The sequence below is a fragment of the Melospiza georgiana genome, chromosome 11 (genome assembly GCF_028018845.1).
Source record: "Melospiza georgiana isolate bMelGeo1 chromosome 11, bMelGeo1.pri, whole genome shotgun sequence".
In the NCBI taxonomy this organism is placed as follows: domain Eukaryota; kingdom Metazoa; phylum Chordata; class Aves; order Passeriformes; family Passerellidae; genus Melospiza; species Melospiza georgiana.
In genome coordinates, this window is record NC_080440.1 from 11578472 (window position 1) to 11598800 (window position 20329).

Here is a 20329-nt window from a genome sequence, read left to right on the forward strand (position 1 = left end):
CCACTTTGTTCACAGGTGTTGTGGGTTGCTGGATAGTCAATTTGCTCATTGTACTCATTCTCCTGGGGACTGAGGCCATCATGTAGCCAGAATGCTTCATTTCTAGGGATGCCTGTTGCTTAATAACAGCATGTTACTAATTGTTTGCATATTGGTGTGGTCTAAGTGTCCCCAAGGAGAAACACATTGTTGCAAGAGCAAGAAGTGAAAGCAGGGTGAGTTACCAAGATCTTTATCAGTGCATCTCTTCTGAAGCCTGAATGGAAGAGAGAAAGCTTATCTTTCAGCATCTTTTAAAAGTGTTGGGTTCTTTCCTCTTCTTCCAGCAGGAAAGGAAGAGCTTTGTCAGAGCAAGTGGATTACCTGAGTGGTCAAAGGGAAGGTCTTTGTCACCATCACTTCACAGATCCTTCTGGCCTTTCAGAAGAAGGATAGGATGTTGTGGAGATGAGTGCCAGTAAGCAACTACAGGAACTGTGAGAAAATGGTATTAAATTTGTAGATGACCAGGAATGACCCAGACTGTCCTTGGGGAACTAGATGTTTTCAAAAGCAGCATTTTTGAAAATGGTGGGTTTTTAAAAACTATGAGCAATGTTTGAGTGGAAATAGCACCTTTAGTTACTGAGCACATGCCAGGTTGTTGTAGCTCAGCCACACACTTTACCCCACTGCTGAAGGAGTGTGCAAAGGAGGAGAAATGGACTTGCCCATGAATGAACAGGAACATCTGATGTGATTCATTTAAGGGATGAGACCAGTTCAGTGGTGGATACCTTTGCTCAGGGAGGCAGTAGGTTAGTATAGGAGTACCAGCGTATTCCTGTCTGGAAAGATTCCTGAGTAGTGGATCATTTATAAACAACACTGGTACTTTTTCCACTTAATCCTTTGCAGTTATCCATAATAGCAGAATTTGTTTCACAGTTGTGCCTTTAGACTGTTTTCAAAGTACACGTGACGGAAACACTGTCCCTTAAATTTTCTGTTGAGTGATTGCATGATGCTGCTATGAATGAAGATAATTAAAATTTACCACCTTGGATAGTTAGACTCTTCCATCTAACTTACTTCTAGGTACAGGATGTTTCATTGTCTTACTAGAGCTAATGTTGCATCTACAGTGACAGTGCCAGGGGCATAGCAGGTAAAACCCTGCATCAGCCAGGTGCTCTCTGGGTGACTGAGGTGGGGTTTGCCGACTGACAGGGGCACCCTGTGAGTGACAAGGCCACTCTGAAATCTGATGGAGTGCTGCCTGCACGTACAAGCAGCGACCTGGGCTGTCTGCAGAGCCCTCTGTGACTCCAGCTGGGAGAAGTGGTGGATGTCACTCCATCATCTACTGTAAACATGCAGACGCCACAATTACTATTTTTCCTGCTTTGAAGTCTGAACATGAGTTTGTTTGGTTCTGCTTGGCTGCTGATGGTATGCTAAATACAGTAATAATACAGAGATGAAGGCAATCAGGTGAATAAAAGTGCACAGCACATTCACTAGTTAAAATGCACTGTTAAAGAGGAATGGAAAAGATGCATTTATTTATTGGGTCTTGTTTAGTTTTTCAGTAAAAGAGTTTGAGAAGCATAGTGGAGGAAGGGAGAAGAGGGGGCTTACTGCCCATTAAACAGAAATACCATTTCTGCTAAACAGTGCTGAGAAAAGGATGGTGATATTTCCCAACTCAGCATATGGATTAACACAGTACAATAAATTTGTCATAAAAGTGTACCAGGTAAATTGCAGAATCTGCCTTCTTGCCCATAGGAAAAAAAAAGTTCACTCACCAGCAACAAATGGCTTACTCCATGTGACTGGGTAGTAGAATTTTGCAAGGTTTGAGTAACACCTATGGTTATTATTTACATTATTAAATTTAAAATGCAGACATGCTTTTGAGCCTTGCAAGTGTGTGGACAGCTGGTCTTGATTTTTCTGAGGTTGTGTAACAGTCACCTGTGGGGGAATCAGTTTGTCAGCAAGGCAACCAATACACCGTTTTATTTATTGGATACAAAAATAAATTAAGAATGTTGCTTGGGTTGCAAAATCAAGAACTTGAAAGTTAGGAAATACCAGATTTACAGTTGCTTATGCAACATTAATTCTGCTCCCCTGTGCACTTAATAAGGCAAGGTTCCTCTGGAATTTTTTTGGATGTGGTCATGTTAAGACTATATCATGGAGCATATCAAAGAGCAACAGGGATAAGATTGTATGGACATCTGGCATTTCTTAACTTCTTAAGTGCCCAATTCTGCAACTTACTTTCCTATAAAGCCTAAGTTATTTAATTTCCTAGGTATTTTTAAAGTCGAAAGATGAAGTAAAATTAAACCTCCATATTGCTGAAGCTTGGCCATCCCTGTACTGTGCACCTTCACTGGGGCTGCAGTTGCAAACATCCAGTGTAGCACAGCTTGTGTGGCTTGGTAGCACAAACCTTGTCAGCCAAATGGCAGAAGGAGGCTGTTACCTGCTGAGGAGGTGGCTCTGGGCAGAAGGAGGCTGTTACCTGCTGAGGAGGTGGCTCTGGGCAGAAGGAGGCTGTTACCTGCTGAGGAGGTGGCTCTGGGCAGAAGGAGGCTGTTACCTGCTGGAGGAGGTGGCTTTGGGCAGAAGGAGGCTGTTACCTGCTGAGGAGGTGGCTCTGGGCAGAAGGAGGCTGTTTCCTGCTGAGGAGGTGGCTCTGGGCAGCAGATCCAGACTCTGGAGTTGGAGATGCTCAGGGGAGGGGACAGACTCAGGGCATTGCAATGTCATGAGAGGAAAATGCAGGTCTGTCAGAGACAGTTCTCTCTTCTTCCTCAGCATCAGTTGCTTCAGGCAGCTCTTTCCAGGCCTGTCCTGTCATTGTTGCCTCCTTCCAGTGAGAATTTTGTAAGCCTCTGCTCTTCATTCCCCCCTGCCCTCCTCAAGCTATTTGTGGGCAGTTTCCTTTAGAAATTTAACTTAGTGTGGCTATATCTGACCTCTTGCTATATGCCAGCATTTGGTGCACTGTACCAAATGAAACTTGCCATGTCCCACTGATGTCTCCTTTTGCATGTTTAGGATTTAAAGACCTGAGATCACCACAGCTAAAAATACTTTAAAATAGTTAAGAAATTGCCTGTGTGTTTTTAAGCCATGGAAGTACCACCAGCAACCCTCCTGGCTGCTCAGAACCTTCTCCAGGAAGAGGAGACATCTTCAGCTTGGCATTCCTCTTTGTGTCATGCTTACAGAGCCAGGTCAAGACCTGTACATACCATCTTGCCTAGAGAACAGCTTGTGGTTTGGTTTTATCCTTGGATAGTAAGGATCACAGGGTTTTTAATCTGTGTAGCAGGCCAGGGCTGGCTGCTCTGGAGATGGATGGTGTAGGATGTAGTAACAATCTTGAGCCTCCACATTCCCATATCTGTTAGTGTTGCTTTTTCCACATAATGGGAATGCAGCATAGATTAATAAAAAATGAAATCATGACATGAACCAGTTGCTTCTCACTTGGTAAAACTAATGTTTTCATTCAGACCATGTCAGGAATTCAGTGTTTATTTTGGGATTCAACCCTGCTAAGCTTTAAACAGAGATGAAGGAAACTTGCACTATGAAGGTGCTTAATGAATGAACAGTGCCCTGCTGAAACCCTGTACGTGCCTGGAGGATGCTGTTAGGGAGGTGTAGAGCTTTTAGAACCTAGAGCAGTCTGGTTGTGCACCTCTCACTCATTGTGCTCATTCAGTACTCAGCACTCTTGGTTTTTTGCTGCCATGCAAGGTTTTACCAGGCTCTACTGGTGGCACAATGCTCAGCAAAGAGAAGGGCATTTTACGGGCTTGTTAAATGTTCCCAATTGTCCCTTTACTCAGAAAGGGAGAGAAAAGAAAATGTTTTTTGGATATAAGAAACATAGGCTGGTGAGAGATGGGACAAACATCTGAAAACCAAGTTAATGGATATGTGGAGAAGTTAATGTGATGGCTTCCATTACAACAGTGGTAATGGGATGTGAAGCTGAAGGCTTCTAGTGCTAGAGGGAATTGCAGAAAGAAAAGTCTTTATGCTGCTGTAATTAAGGTCTTGAGGAAAAGCTGTGACTGACCAAATAATTCTTTGTCCCATGTTGTTCAGCTAGTTCTCAGTAACCAGCTATAAGCTAGAAGTTTTTGTAGAATCAAAAAAGCTGGAAACTTGGTCATTGTTGCAATCCTCTCAGTTCCTTTCTCCTTCACCCTTTTTGAGGCCTCATGTACCATCATTTTCCCAATGCATGAAACCTTGTTTTAAAAGAGAACAGGAATTTGCAGGCTCAAAAATATTCCCATTTCTGACATAGAAGTAGAAAGTGCTTGAAACTGTTTTCTAGAAATAAATGAGCTGTCACTGATCATGATGAAGATGTCTCAAGTGTACTTTTTCTGACGTACAAAAAAGTAATAAAAATGCTTTGTATTTTCAGTATTAGTCACAGGTTCTTTTTGTTCTTTTTCCTCTCCTGTTTTTCTGCTTTAGTTCCAATTAACCTTTTATGAGTTTGCTCAGAATAATTCTTAGGCCTTTAAAAGAATTTCTTTTTAAACCTATGTAACTTTTTATTAAATCAGAAAAGGTTATTCCTTCTCTCTCTCAGTATCTTTTCTAGTATTTAATATTCAGTGCTTTTACTTTGTCTTAGCCTTTCCTTATTTCTTTCTCATACTGGCACCACTTTGTTTCCTTGTGTGTTTCTGTTCTGATCCACTTTTTTTTCCTTACAAATACATTAAGAGATGAGAGTTATTTGCTCTCAAAATATGTGTGATGGATTGTTTAAGAGGGTGTTCAGGTGACAGTCATTTTTGAATTATCCTAAAAAGGAGGGTTGTTTAACAGGCTGGACAGTGGAACTTGCTGTCCTGCTCAAAGGGACATCCTGGAGTTTTTTTCCCTTGGAATTAATACTATGGTTTGTACTGAATTCCAACACATAACATGAACTGTGGTTCTGCAAACAGTCTAAGGCAGGGTAAGTACTGAAGAGATGAGGAGTGCAAGTTGGTTATTTTTTTATGCTAACTTCTTGCTTTCAGCACAAGGGTTATGTGCCAGAGATGCACATACTTCACCTACAGTTATAAAGCACTGTTTACTTTTTTTTGTGCAAACACAAAAGCCAAGTGGGAAGGGATATTTCATAAACTCAGTGCTATTGTGTCCTCTGGTCTAAGCCATAAAACAAGAGTAACAGAGACATTCCCTTTGAACTTGAAATCCTTTTCTAAGCTGCTGATCTAACCTAAGTGAGAGGGGGAGGCTATACCAGCCAGAAAATTTCTCTTCTGGGTATTTTTCCCGTCCTGCCCCTTTTCTTTTTTAAATGTCCTTAAGTGAGTTTGATACTGCACCTCTGCCCATAAATTTAAAAAAATATTATCGTAATGTAGGTCAGTGAACTGAAACGCCACTGTACACCATGGGGGATTAAAGTCAGAGAGGCAGCCCTCTCCCACTCCTACTAGGTCATATGACAATATAAACAAGAAATGCAAGGAGCCTTCAGCTTTTTCTTGCCCTAATCCTTTGTTTATGCAGCACTTAAACTGACTTTTGGGGTCGTCTCTGTCTGGCATTAAAGCCCTAAAGCTTTTTGAAGTTTCCCTGAAGTTAATAAAATTAGTCTGCCCTCATTGCTAGGCCCCTTGCTGCTGCTTCAGAGCAGACTGTGGATCCCTTACTGTCTTTGTGGCATTTGGCTTTGTAAGTTCATAATATTTTATACCAAAAGAAAGAGTGTTTGAGAGAAAAGCAGAAAGCTCTCCCGAAAGGCTGTTCAGCTAATAGGCAAAGTGATTGCCATTGTAGATGTTCTGAGAACTCAAAGGGGATTAACTTAAAATCCCGCGATTGGAGGTAAATTGCTGGTAAAGTAATTGGAAGTGTTGAGTTTCAGTTAGAGAGAACAACATGCGTTTCTTTCCCTTTTTACAAAGCAAAGCTAAACCAAAAATATAATTTTTCTTTTTCTTTTATTATTTTCTAATGCAATCTTAAAGTTGAGAAAATGAGCTTTCCTTCATAGCAATTCTCTGCTACACTCATTTATTTTAATGCAAAGACTGATCCAGTTATCTTAGTTCCTGTTAGGACAGGCACTCTCTAGTTATTTTGTCTTTGTCAGGGATAAATTGGTGATAGGCTCACAGGAGGGCAAGGATGGCACAGGATGGAGTGTGTAGTATTTAGTGTGTGAGACAGATACTTTGGGTCATAGAGGTTTTATTCCAAACAGCCAGTCAGGCAAGTCACTGATCACTTATTATCTCAGCACCACTAAAGTGGTTTTGTTTCTAATGGCCTGTAGAGATGCCCAAGGAATCGTGGTGATACTTACAGAATGTATTCATTGGTTAAAGGAAGGGGTTTTTTTAAACAAGTTGGGTTAATAACTGGCTGGATGGCCGAGCCTAGAGAGTGGTGGTGAACGATGCTGCATCCAGCTGGCAGCCAGGGACCACAGGGACCACAGCCCCTCAGGGATCTGTGCTGGGGCCAGTTCTGTTTAATGTTTTCATTGATGACATGGATGAGGGGACTGAGTCTTTCATTGGTAAATTTGCAGATGACACTAGGCTGGGAGCATGTGTCCATCTCTTGGAAGGTAGGAGGGCTCTGCAATGAGACCTGGAATGGTTGGATGGATGGGCAGAGTCCAATAAGACGAAGTTTAATAAATCCAAGTGCTGAGTCCTGCATTTTGCCCACAATAACCCCCTGCAGTGTTACAGGCTGGGGGTGGTGTGGCTGGACAGTGCCCAGGCAGAAAAGAACCTGGGGGTACTGATCAACAGCCGAGTGACCATGAGCCAGCATGTGCCCTGCTGGCCAAGAAGGCCATCCTGGCCTGTGCCAGGAACAGTGTGACCAGCAGGAGCAGGGAGGTCGTTCTGCCCCTGTACTGGGCACTGGTGAGGCTGCACCTTGTTCTGGCCCCTCAGATTGGGAAGGACCTTGGGATGCTGGAGCGCGTCCAGAGGAGGCAGCGAGGCTGGAGAGGAGCTGGGAGCACAAACCCTGTGAGGAACCACTGAGGGAGCTGGGGGTGTTCAGCCTGGACAAAAGGAGACTCAGATGTGACCTTATCACTCTGTACAACTCCCTGAAAGGGGGCTGTAGTCAGGTGGGGGTTGATCTCTTTCTCCAGGCAGCAGCTGACAGAATGAGAGAACACAGCTTTCTTAAGCTGCACCAAGGGAAATATAGGCTGGATATTAGGAAAAAATTTTTACAAAAAGGGTGGTAAAGTACTGGAATGGTCTGCCCAGGGAGGTGGTGGAGTCACCATCCCTGGATGTGTTTAAAAAAGGACTGGATGTGGCACTTGGTGCCATGGTTTAGTTGAGGTGTTAGGGCTCGATTGGACTCAGTCTTAGAGGTCTCTTCCAACCCAGTGATTCTGTGACCATTGGAGTGAAAAGAACAGTGCAGCTGGAGTCCTTGGTTACTCTCCTAAACTGAATGTACAAGAGCAAGGCCCTAAAAAGCACCTTTCTTTATAAAAGATAAGGGTTTTTTAATTCAAAGGTTTTAAGTGAGTGTGGCATAACTGAATGCTGATGGAGTTTCTGTTCTAATACTCAATTCTTTAAATGTTCTAATACTCTATTTTTTAAAGGTTTTTTTTAAAGGTTATCATTGCTGGTTTACTCTAAGGCACTTGATGCCTGTAACACTTGCTCACAGAAGTCACTGGAGTTGTTTCTGACAGCCTTGCTGGTGAGGCTCTAAACTGAGCCATGCTAGCCTAGTATGATTGCTCATCCCATAATTCCATTTTTAATTAAGTTAAAGATAACTTTGAAGTGTTCTTGCAAAAATAAAAGATGTTTAGAAAGATGTTGGCCTTTTAACTTGGCTTCCTGTGCCATTTGAGGGATAACTGCAAAAATAATAGATATATTAGAGATCCTCCCTGGAGCTTATTGTACCATCTGTATTTCAAACACAGGGGAAAGAAACACTAGCCAGCAGTGGACAAGTGGGATGAACAGTTTTGAAATTCTTGTTTTAGGAATAAAAGATTTATAGGATGAAGTAACATTTTAATTTCTCCAGCCACTGTAACAGGGAAAAAAAATTAGCTTTTGAGAATGTAAGTTCTTCCTCAGGTTGGAATTAACAGCTTCTTTTTCTTCTAGGCTAGGCAAAGAAAGGCAAGTGTGCCTGAAAGCTTATCTCCCCTCTCGACCTCCAACTATTATCAGGGGCTCTAGGAAAAGACATTATTCGGTTTTGCATTTAAGCCAGAATGTTGCTGAGCAGTGATACTGCCATCAATGGTTCACAAGCTGTTTTGAAGCAATGGGAGAGGACAGACACAACAAAAAGCCAAAAATGTGTCCTTTTGGGGAAAGATGAGGAGTTTGGGCAGTGAGTGCTGTTGAAGCATCTGAGTGTTCCTGCTGCACCCAGCCCAGAGCAGAGCTGCCTGTCCTGCTGTCATCTCCACGTGACAGAAGCAAGAAGGGCTGTGGATATTCCTCATCCTGCACCTGGTCTGGGACGGGGAAAAGTCCTGCCAGTGCTCTCTAATACTGCACAGTCCTTTCAGGACTGTTTATAGCTGACCAAGTAAGTTCTGTTTAAAATAAAACAAAAATGAAATTTCTGATGCTAGGTTTACTACCATACTGAGACTGGCATTAAAATGGAGGCATATATATGTAACAAAATAATAACAATTCTAGGAATTTGAGTCCTTATACGCATTATAGTTTATGGAGGAGGCTTCAGGGAAGGACAGCTGCTTAATAAACCAGCAATATTTTGAGTCATCAATATTTTGAGTTCAATTAAACTGAATTAAGGGGAGTGTTCAGAACTGATTGCAATTCTTTACTGTTCTAAGTCACTTTGGTCTTTGCAACCCTTAGGTATAGCTAAAAATGATTCCTGAGATGTGAAGAAGAGCTGCAACTTTTACCACATAAAATAATCTTGGAAAGATTGAAGTAATATCCCCATATTTATTCTGATAAATAAATGTTCTTTCTGCATCTACAAGGTAGAGTAACTGCAGGCAGTGGGTGTACAAGGATATTCACACCTGCAGGATTAGGCTCACTTGACTGCACCTTATACTTTGTAATGCCTGAGGGAGGGTTGTTTATCTTGCCTTACCCACCAACCTCACTGCCTCTTGTTCCTGATAGCTTAATTAACAATTCAACTTGGAATGGTTCTTCCCACTGGGTTACAAACCTTGAAATTAAAATTGGATACAGTGGTCATAAGGCTTTTGGTTTAACAAATCAATATGTATGTAAAGGTGAGTATTTAAAAGGCTCTGTTTAGAAGCTGTGTCATTTCTTTGGAAGTGTAGCTGTTGGAGTGCAGGTCTGGAGCTAAGAGAAAGAATGTTTATGTAGGTGATAATGTGCTTAGCTGTAGAATAAATAATGGAATAAACTTTTTGTCAGCATAGGTACTTCAGTGACTTTTATGGAAAGGTTTCAAAGCAGAAAAAATATTTTAATTAACTAATTTTTACACCATGTTCTGATGTAGGTTTTATTTTTCTTATAGTTTGATAAGGGAGGTAGAAGCAGCAATGTGTTAGCTCATAAAATCTTCTATGGTTTTAGACACAAATTGCCTTAAACTCAGCACTTTAGATGACTCACACAGAGTTTTGCTCATGTGGGGGAAATGGTTTGTGAAAGGTGGAGTGGTAGAAGTTGCCAAACTTGGCACATAACATGGACGATTTCTTGTCACTTTAGCTTGTGGATTTATGAATCCTTATTTTTGTTTGCAGGTGATGGATGATTACAGTGTGATTGGTCGTTCATTGTTTAAAAAGGAAACAAATATCCAGATTTTTGTGGGTCTGAAGGTGAAACTGTCTACAGGAGAAGATGGAATAATAGATGGTGGTTTTGGACAAAGTGGTAAATTCAAAATCCGAATTCCAGGTAGGTGTTAGCAGTTAACTAATAACAATCTATGTCCAGTGTGGAGGAACTTTCCATATTGCAAGGTGAAGTGCTACCAGTGATCTCCTGAAGTTTTGAATGAGCTCACACCCAGTTGGAGCAGTGATCTGGTGGGGCCTGTACCTCTTCCAATTACATGATGGTGGCTGTGACTTACAGTGTGAGACTGAATGGCCTGAAGCCACCTCCCCTGTGTCAACAAACTCAGGTCTCAAAATGCCTTCTTGCTAAGTGGCACTAACACAGAAATCATGCTATGCCCAGAGAGGTTTGTGGTAATCTCTCCTCTCTTAATGTATGTATGATTTGCACCAGAGCCCTTCAGAACAAATAAAAGAAAGCAAACCTGCAATCATTTTTACCTGTGGCTGCTTATTAAATATAGTATATTGGATGCAAGTTCCTTAAATTGGCTCTGTTCTGCATGTTATTACCTAACTTGCCTTCAAGCAAAACCTGCTTGATAAATGGGGTTTTGGACGTCTTGAGAGTTTTTTTGTTGCTCGTGTCTCCTGGTTTTATAATATTATATGTGACTGTATTTTTCATCGTTGGTGAATTACAGGAATGATTTATGCCTCCTTAGGTTAGAGCATAGGAAATTATGGGTGCTAGAGTTTATAAGTGTCATTTATTGGGGTTTTTTTTTCTCCTTCTTTTAAGGCAGGAGAGTAGTTCTGAGCCTTTTCAAAAGGCAGTAATAGGTGTTGCATTTAACTCAGATTGCAGGATAAGATTTGTAAGGATACCAGGCAGTACTTTTGTATTTCTGTTTTGTCTTCAGCCCATTTGTCACTAGTTAATCCCCCACCCTCTTAGGGAGATGAGCAAGATAGCTTCTGTTGAACAAGTGGAGAAAAAAAATTACAATATTCTATGGCAGCAAACACTCAACATAGCCATTGATCTTCAGAGAAGGGTGAAGTTTCCTGATTCCTTGCAGAAGATGGACTATCTTTCCTTTTAATTTAGAGTGGGATGCAACTGCTCTAATTTTGACCCTCTGCAAGTTTCTTTTCTTCTTCCTGTCACAGAATAAGAATTTGTGACTATATAAAATATCTCATGTGTTCTATCCTAGCTGTACTTCTAGTTTTATAATCAAATGCTAGATTTTGCAAATAGGTCTGAGAGCCTAATTAGCAAGCACGCTTCACATGTAAAGAAAAAGTTTGCAGCAGATTTGTGTTTACTTTCAGTTTTCTGGTATAGAAACGATTGTAGGGATTCACTGAGGTGCCTTTAGGTAGGTGATGAAATGATGCATAGATTACCTTAGAGCTAAAAAGCTGAAAATCAAGATGGTGTCTTGCTTAAAAATGCAGTTCTGTAATGTTCTTGGTAACTTTTCTCTCTCAGAGGGAAAGATCTGATGAACAAAAAGAACAGGAGGAGGGCATTTACATTGTCATTTCTACTTATTTGTATGGAGGAAATGGTTCTTCCTGGGACAGAGAGAAGCCTTATAAGGAGTCTCTGGCACCCTTGTGGATTTAAGCAGGAACTGTAATTGTGAACCAGCAGTTACATTAAGAAAATTATATATAGATTTAGATAATGGCATTTTGCTCTGTCCATTAAGCTAGTGGGAAGAAGTGATACCTTTCACCAAGGTGTTCATTATCTAATCTTGGTTACACTCATCAGATGTTCAACAGCAGACCTTGAAACAGAGGACCCTTTATGGTTTATTCTTTCAATGAGAAGAATATGTGGCAGAATGCTAGAATTTAATACCTCTCTAAAGTAGGCAGAATAATACAACTTAGTTTGCTTTGCTTTAGTCTGGGTCAAACTTGGGTGCTCTTGTTGTCTGGAAAGAAAAGGCAGTAAGTTAAGTCAGGTTGAGGGTATCAAGGAAAAGAGGCACAGAATTTGAAACAGCCTAAAAACATGTCTCTTTAGGAGTTCCAGAGATTTGTGTGTAGGGGGAGGGCCATTGCTGTGATACTGCTTGAGTCAACTGCAGTTCACATTCCTTTGTTAGATCAGTGTTGCTTTGTCTGCACCCTGTTTGTGAGTTGGTTGTTTGTTTTTTTTTTTAACTTAACTGGTCAGACTTCTCTCTCCCTCACCCCCACCTCATCTTTCATCCTTGTCTCCTCTCATGCAGTCTCTTTCATATTCTTTGGGGTAGATCTTTTTTTAAATTTTTCTAAAGTTATTTTTCTGTGATTCCTTCAGAAATGCATCAAGGTGTGGGAGGGAAGAAAAGGAAATGTCCAGGTTGAAAACTGCCTTGTACTGCCTCAGCCTGGCAGTCATCAGTCCTCTCATATTTAAAACCACTCAACCCTAGAATTGAGTTTGTTCAGCTAGTTGACCTGGTTCTAGAAACAAACCTCTCCATGGCAGTAAAATTCAAAGAGATCCATCAGAGATTTGTGTTCTGGCTACTAAAGGTGATAATAGACCATGGCACATCTTAGGGTGCTGCATGGTCCCACTGGTGCAAACACCTCTCACATGGGCGAGTGTTGGGCTCCCCAAATGTTCTTCCATGCTCTCTTGGGAAATGGCTTGTGTTTGCTATGGATCATCCTGGGAACTTTGTCTTGTGTCATCTGTGGGCTGAAACTTGGCAGAACTCAGCTGGGAATGGCAGAATGTGGATCTGTTTCTTACTCTGGCACTGCTTGTGTGCAGCAATAAGTCAGATACTTCTCTCTGCTCTTCTGCTTTGTGAAACAAGGATAACTATTGTCCATTCTGGGAAAAAAAACCCCAAAGTAATGAAATTCCTGATTTAGATTTATTCCAGGCTTAGAGCATTAATATTTCTTGAAAAGACATAATTATCTCTCTTTAGAGTACAAAAAGCACATCTAGAGTACAGCATGCAATTGGAAGTTCCTCAGTTGCTGAAAGATGTCAGTACTTTGGAAAAAGTTCAGGGAAGAGCAGCAAGAATGCTGGAGAGGCTGAAGGGATTGATTTATGAGGGAAAGAAGATGAAAAGAAATGCATGAAACTTGGCTAAACGATGTCTAAGTGGGAGATATTATTATCCACAAGTATTTTGAAGAACATAATGGAGAAGAATCCCTTAGGGTGGTCCAAGGAGGTGGAAGCAAAGCTTAATAACATGAAATAAAGTGTAACTTGACTATTGAAAGATGTTATTTAGCAGAGATTTCTTGCGCTGCCAGATCATCTTTGCAGATGAAGATGTATTCCAGTTTGACAATATTTTTGTGTAGTTTGCCTGGATGTTTGCTAGTGCAGGGTAAAACAGGCAGGCAGTAGGGTGGTGGGTGGAAGTACAGTTTATTTTTCAGCTCACTTCTGATTTTTTGTCCAGGCATACTTTTACTGCTTGAATGACAAGGCATAACCTTTCTAGAATGTTTGCAACAGCATCTAAAAGGAAAAAAAAAGTATTTGCTGGCAGATCTGCTGTTCTGTAGGGCTCAGTTGTGGAGCTGTTTGTGCTTTAACTGAAGGCAAAGTTTCAAGGCCTGTTAATTGACAGGATGACGCTTCCTTTCCAGACTGGTTGCATGATCCAATGCATAAAAAGGGGAACATAATCTCTAAACTCACAAGAGAGTTTTGTGTAGTTTAACAAGCTGCTTAAAAAGCAAACGGGGTTTGAAAGGCAATTTAAACTACACTGCTTTTAAAGATCTGTTTTGTGTGGATGAGGGAGCCAGCTACTGATGGAACTCTGCTTGCTGAGGTGGGTGATGTGTGGCCGCTGTTTTAGTTGTAAATGGAACACTGTACAGGGCAAGTGAGTGAGAAATATTGTTCAAGAACAAGTTTGGGGAGGCAAGGACTGTATGCTTGAGTGTCTTGTTCTAAAGAAGATAAAAGCTAACAATGGCAGTCTTTGGAAAATGCTTATTTCAACATACCTTGCACCAAGGAATGTTGTGCTGGTTGATAAGACATTGAGAGGAAAGTTCAGCAAATCATTTGAATAACCTAGTGCTAATTGTGGATTTTGTTTAACTGTCTCTCACCCAAGAACTGACCCTCTAAAACTGTGCTTGGTTTGCAAAATCATGAGCTGTTGCTCTGTGTCTTGATATCTTCTAAAAGATTGACTTTAGACATGCCCATTTCTTTGGTTTTGGCTCATTGCATTTGTCATGTGCTTGATTATTGTAAAATGCAGCAACTTTTAAAATCTAATTGGAGCATGTGTGATATCTCAGGCATGGTTCGCTTTCCTTTCTGTCTTTGTCTAATTTCTAGTGAAGTGTTCATCCTTTCTGAGGCACTGCAAGGTGTCTACCATTCTCCTCTTTTTGACTAAAAATTGCTGTACGTGACTTAAAGAGTCACCTTATTTCTTAATGTGAAAGAAGCAGTGCATATCTAACACTCCTAAGAGCTGAACGCGTTTCTGAATTGAGCAAATTTAAATGTAATAAAAGACACTTTTCATAAGAAGAGATAAAAATGGGAATATTGGAGTACAAGCTTTGTGGCTTCTCTGTTCTTTTTAGCCATACAGGATAACAGGAGTTTTGGGTTTCTTAAAACAGTTGAAAACAAACTGGTTTATGACTTTGCCTTTTGTTGCCAGTAACTTTTTGCCTTGCAGTTGAGAGAACAAGTCCATTTCACTGTTTCCACTGCTTGTCAGGGTAAGAGGGGTTGAGTGTGCCATAAAGGTCTGTTCTGAAGTGACAGCACAGTTCTTCTCCCTCACCTCTGGGTTCCTGCAGTGTTCATAACAGGACATACAGTGGTCAGAATTCAGCAAGGTGTCTTATTCTTGACAATTCCTTGTATTCTTACATATGAAATTAAGGGTGGAAATACAGAATATGTTTCCCCCTTAGCATATTATGGATTTGGTGCATCTGTGGTGTTTTTATATTTTGCTGCTTTTTCAATTGGATGAGATTCCCCACTGGTTTGCAAAGTACTTAATGACATAGTGGGAGAGCTATAATGTAAGAGCTGTACATGAACAGCACCACTCTGCATGATTTCAATTCCAGTTAAAAACTGACAGTTTAAAAGTGCAATTCAATTTCTTTTCTGTATTTTTAAGGATTCCACTTAAACCAGGAAGTTGACTGGAGGTTAAATAGCATGAGGGCAGTTAAACTTAAGTGAAGATTGAAAAACACAACAGCAAAATAAGTTGTGTATCACATTGTCTTCTGTACCCTCCTCCTTAAGAGTTATCTTAATTGTATTCTTTTTTGATATTTGATTTTTTTTCATTACTATTCAAGGCACATGTCACTTTGTTCAGGTAGGTCTCAACACTCCAAGGTGGCTGGCATTTGTGGAATATTACTTTCAGGGGTTTGGGTTTTTCTTAACAATTGTAGGAGACAAGCTTTAAATGGTTGACTGTAGTTAATGTCATATTCCCAGCTCTGTCATTTGGAGGACACTCCTTACTGACATCAGTAGGAATGGGGCAGCCTAAACCTTTTCATTGCACTGAGAATAATTAAACATCCTGTCACTGAGCAGCATACCTTTTTTGTGGGAGATCTTGACATTTGGAATTCTTTGCTTGTGTTGCATTAGAATAGGATAATCTTCTCTTAGGCCAAATGGAATTTAGGCACATTTAATGTCCCTGTTTTCCCAGCCTGGCTTCTGCTTTAATAACGGAAAATAAAAAATTGTTGGCTGCAAGGGTCTGGTGGGTTGCCATCCCTTTCAGTATCAGGTGAGGCTGAGCAGGATTTCAGTCAAGAGGAAAAACAAAAGCCCAAGGGCAAAGAAATCTGTGTAGCTGTGTTTTATTTAAAAGCTGGAGATTAGCTCTGCTTGTTCTTTCACAGTCTCTTTTCCCCTACCCTCTAAACCAAACAAAACCTAAAATCCTTAAGGGGTACTTCAGGCATAAATCTCCTTCTCTCCTTTTTGTGAGAGTTGGCTGGTGCAGCATGGACAGAGGCTGGGAGAGGATTGTTGCCAGAGAGGCATCACTCCCTGTATGATCCCCTCTTGAGCAGATTAAACTGTAGTGATGTGCAAGTCCTGGTGACCACATAGGAACAGGGAATTTGTACTGCATTTGCACAAAAAGGTTGGCCTGAAGGAATCAAGCCTACTTTTGAGTGGTGACATCATGTGAGCCCATATTGACCTTTGAAGCTGAATAACCAGATTTATCGACCTTAGAGAGTTCTTGTGGAATCAAAGTCAAAATTTGTGTACATTCCTGCTGAATGAAAACAGAAGTCAAGGAAATAACAACTTACTAACTGCCTGTCTGCCTCATTCATGATAGGATTGGGAGATCCTGGTCTTGTCTGCAATGACAGAGCTGCAGGATGGAATCTCTGCACTGAGAGCTCTGGAGGGGGAATGTGTTGATGGTGAGGTTGGTTCCACAGGCAGCAGGTCATTGCACACTGGAGCAGATGCTGCTCCCAGGGCACGATAGGACTCTTTGGATTTGAAGTTTCCACTAGAGTATCTGTCCAGCAGGTTGTTTTTCTGGCATCAAGCAGACATGGACTATGGAATTATCAGGCATCAGGTGATGTAGCAGCATTTGAGTGTGTCTGCAAGAAAGGAGTCCAGCTCCTGTGTAATCCCTTGTGTTGGGTACAGAATGGGCTACACAGTGAGCCTCTGTGTCATTGAAAAGAGTGAGAAGGAGCCTTTTATTTTACTGCCACTCACCCTTTCTGTTCTTGTGCAAGAGGAGCTCAATGGAAGTGCCATTAGTGCAACAGAAGGAACATTGGTGGTTTTGCACCACAGGATGTGACTGCAGTGTTTATTTCCTGAAGCCCACATCTCACCAGTGCCCACCACACTCCCTCGAGGGCAGGGCTATTGGTGGCCTTCAGGAAGCATTCTCTTGCTCTCTGACCAGCCTGTTGTGGCACTTAAGAGCAGTGTGTTCTGAGCCCTTTCTGCTTCCCTGAGTAGCAAAGCACCTCACACTTGCACAAGTGTGAGCTCAGCCCCAAAGCAAACTGAGCTTTCATTCTGGGCTTTGCTGCCTCCTGGGTTCATATTCAGTTTGTTTCTGTTATTCTTCTGTATTCTGTTTTTCTGAGCTCTTTGTATATGGAAAGCAGTAAGGATGTAGGTGCTGCCTCAATCTGTAGAGACAACTACCTTGAAAAGACAAGGTGGTGAAGTTAAGCATTTAGATATTAAAAAAAATCTTAATTATCTCTGCATTGTGAGATGCATTATGATAGCAGGTATAATTAGGTGATTGCATTCCCCACACTGACACAACAAGGAACTTTGCTGGTTTTGGTGATGCTTTGTAACTGACTTGTCCTGTACTGGGGGATTTTTTTTTCTCCACGGTGAATAATCAACTCCTTTATTTTTTGCATTTTACTGGAGTCCTGCTGTAAATATGAAATCAATTATTTGTGCTATTTATGGGAAAAAAAAAACCTAATAAGAAAATTTAAAAAGAATTCCAAGAGATGGGATTTGTTTGACCATAGGGTAACAACTTCTACAGATTCTACCACTTGGGGAAGAAAAAAAATACACAACCCACGACCAAAAGAAACCCCACTTGCATACATTTTCTTTTCTTAATACTTGCTTTCCATCTCCATTGAGCCTCTCTTCATTATGACTAAGTTTTTGCTAATGCTCTCACCTCTCTCCTCTTTGCTTCTGTTCTTTATTCATCTGCTTCTGCATCCCCTGCCCATCCTTCTTGGTCCCTGAAGCTGGATGCCAGTGACAGCTTGGTTTGCCCTCAGATATTTTTACCAGCATTTTCAGGCTTCTGTAGGGATGTGCAAGGTAGAGGTGATTTTTTCTGACCTGTGGATGTTCTAGTGCTGCAATATTGTGAGCTCTTGGAAGGAAGAGCTGAAGGGAAAATCCAGTCTAGTTCTGTGCCTGAGATTGCCCTCTGCAGATGGAGGCCACTGGGAACTGAGCTGCCAAAATAGTCTGCTCCAAGTGCTTTCTAATTAAGTTTCCTTTTTTGCCTCCAAGAACAGCAACTGCTCCACTGGTTATTCTGAAGTTAAGTTTCAAATCCCTGTTGCAAAATAGAAAGATGCTATAATAGAATTTATTTATCTTAATTTGAGGATAAAATCAGGATCTGATAGTGTGGGAAGAGCTTGGGAGACGACTGTGGGTTTTTACAAGTATTTTTGAAACTGAGCAGTTGTTGTTTCAATTGGCAGTGGCATTGGTAGTCAGCTGTCCAAAGTACTCATGAAAGTAAGCCCCCAAAGAATGATTTTCCTTTTATTAAAAGAAGAAAAAAATCTGTAAAGATTGTTTCTTTTCTTAGATAAACTCAGGTCATATATAAGATTCTCCTAAGCCACAAGAGCTAGATACATAAATTAAACAAACTGAGATTTGCGCTCAGTTGCATGTTTTTAGGATCTGGAATTTCAAAAGAGGTGCACTTATCTTGAGATTTGTGGTAAAACTGAGAGCTGGAAATGCTGCTGTGTATAATAACCTTACTTCTGTGTAGAGTCTCTTGTGGTCGTAAGTCTTTCCAGTTAATCCAGGCTTTGTTATTTTGGGGGAATGTAGTTATTGTGGAAAGTTGCATTCCCTGGGAGAAAATAAGCATCTTGCACATTTAGGGCTGTTACTTTGCTGAATTTTGAATAATTATAACAGCAGCTGTAAGCTCTTGGAGGCCATTGCCCAGTGCAGCTCCCTGGCAGGGCATGTCTGCAGGGGATGTGGCCAAACAGGAATAAATTGTCAATTTATTGCTCCGTCTGCCTGTGTTTGTTCTGGGTTGTATTTGCCACCACATCACTCTTAATTTCCAAATTCTCTAACACCTCTTGACTCCTTGCTGCTGTTATGGTGAGTCTTGCTTCACCTGCTTAGAAATCCTTTGTTCAATGAGGTCCTTTACTGGAGGTTACCTTTTTGAAGAAAAAAGGAGGAAGAAATCCAACATGTGGGTGGGAGGCAAAATTAAATATTCAAAATGAGAAACTGAGCAAGTTTATTTCCCTTATAAAAGCCATCCTACCCTGTTTGCATATGTGATGGTTCCATAAACACACAATTTCAGAATAGCACCATATTTATGTTTTAAAATTTCTGCTGCATTTTTATTTTGGATATTTTTAATTTTTAAGTGGAGATGCCTTGCACAGTCACTACAACCCAGTTGTCCTGTTTCTTACAGACCAAATTCTTCATGTAATTTTGACTTCACTGGGTTTATGCTGCTGAAGTTGCAAACAGTTTGGATTAGAACATGGCATGGAACAACATGATTGCTCTTGCTTTCATGAAATAGTACAGAAGTTTAATGTACCACACATCTTGCAAACAAGAGCAGGATGCATGTGCTACTTTCTATCTGTTTTTTGTTGTTGTCCTTTTTAGGTGTTTCATTTTGCAAATTCAGTAATTTCAAATGTGAAAACTTTTTTTTTCTTAAAAAAGAATATAACCAACAGTGAGTTTTATTATGTGTTTATACAGTTTGGCTGAGCAACCTTACAGCATCAAAAAATAATAATTTGGTAATATCTGGTCTCTCCTAGAACAAATGGGAATATATATATATATATATATTTATACTTAGTTCTCATATACTTGCCCTTTGCAAGTTTGGGATGCTTCAGTGACTGCCTTGGAAAAATGTACAGAAGGAACAAAATACAGTTTCTTCTGAAGAGTTACAAGACATCATAAAAATGTGTGTTGGTTTACTGCTGCTCAGTTAAGCATTGTCCTTTTGGGAAGGAAGGGCCCTTTTTCTTGCTGAGGGCTCAGCTGATATCACTGCAGCTAAATATGTGGAATTCAGGTACATGACCAAACTGCCCAAATATGGTACTTTTAAAAGTGATCCTTAAATTCTCCAAAAAATATGCAGGGGATATACACAATTTATAGTTGCTTCTTTTGATGTTTTAGGTGGAGTTTACTTTGAAGGGTTATGGGTTTTGGTGAGAGATGGCTGAAGTACTCTCTGGACAGGTGGACCAAGGGTTTCAGGATGAGCTGGTCAGGAGGAACTTGCTCTGTCCTATTTGTAGTGGGCAGCTTTCTCCAAGACCCCACTTCTTTATGTGGAGAAAGTAAGTGGAAGCCATGAATCCAAACTTTGTGTTCCCAGATCTGCAGTTTATTTATGCAATACCAAAGAAGGAATTATTTCCTTCATCTTTATTTCTGCTTTCTTGTGTGCAAAACGGGATGCTAGTTTTTGGATGTTACAGTTCTCACTCATGGCTTTGCAGTATTTGGGTGGAAAATGCTTAGGTTACAAGCCTTTACATAACTTTGATCTTCTTAAGTCTCCACAAGGGTCACTCGTGCATTCAGGTTGCCCCCTTGCCATGAAATTTCTCTCCCTTTCTGTAAACTGTTTGTGCTCGTTGACTCGATTTTGATCGTTCATCCCCTGGGCCTTTCACCTTCCCTTTCCACCAGTGTTTGTTCTGATAGCTTTTTGAAGT

General features: G+C 40.8%; 1 protein-coding gene across 1 annotated transcript in view; it reads left to right on the forward strand.

Annotated features, from left to right (window-relative positions):
- Window positions 1-20329, forward strand: part of EEFSEC (eukaryotic elongation factor, selenocysteine-tRNA specific) — a 123327-nt gene that overhangs the window by 70005 nt on the left and 32993 nt on the right. The window contains exon 6 of the mRNA XM_058031843.1: window positions 9782-9938. Coding sequence (XP_057887826.1) covers window positions 9782-9938 — 157 coding nt within the window. The remainder of the gene's footprint in view (window positions 1-9781; window positions 9939-20329) is intronic.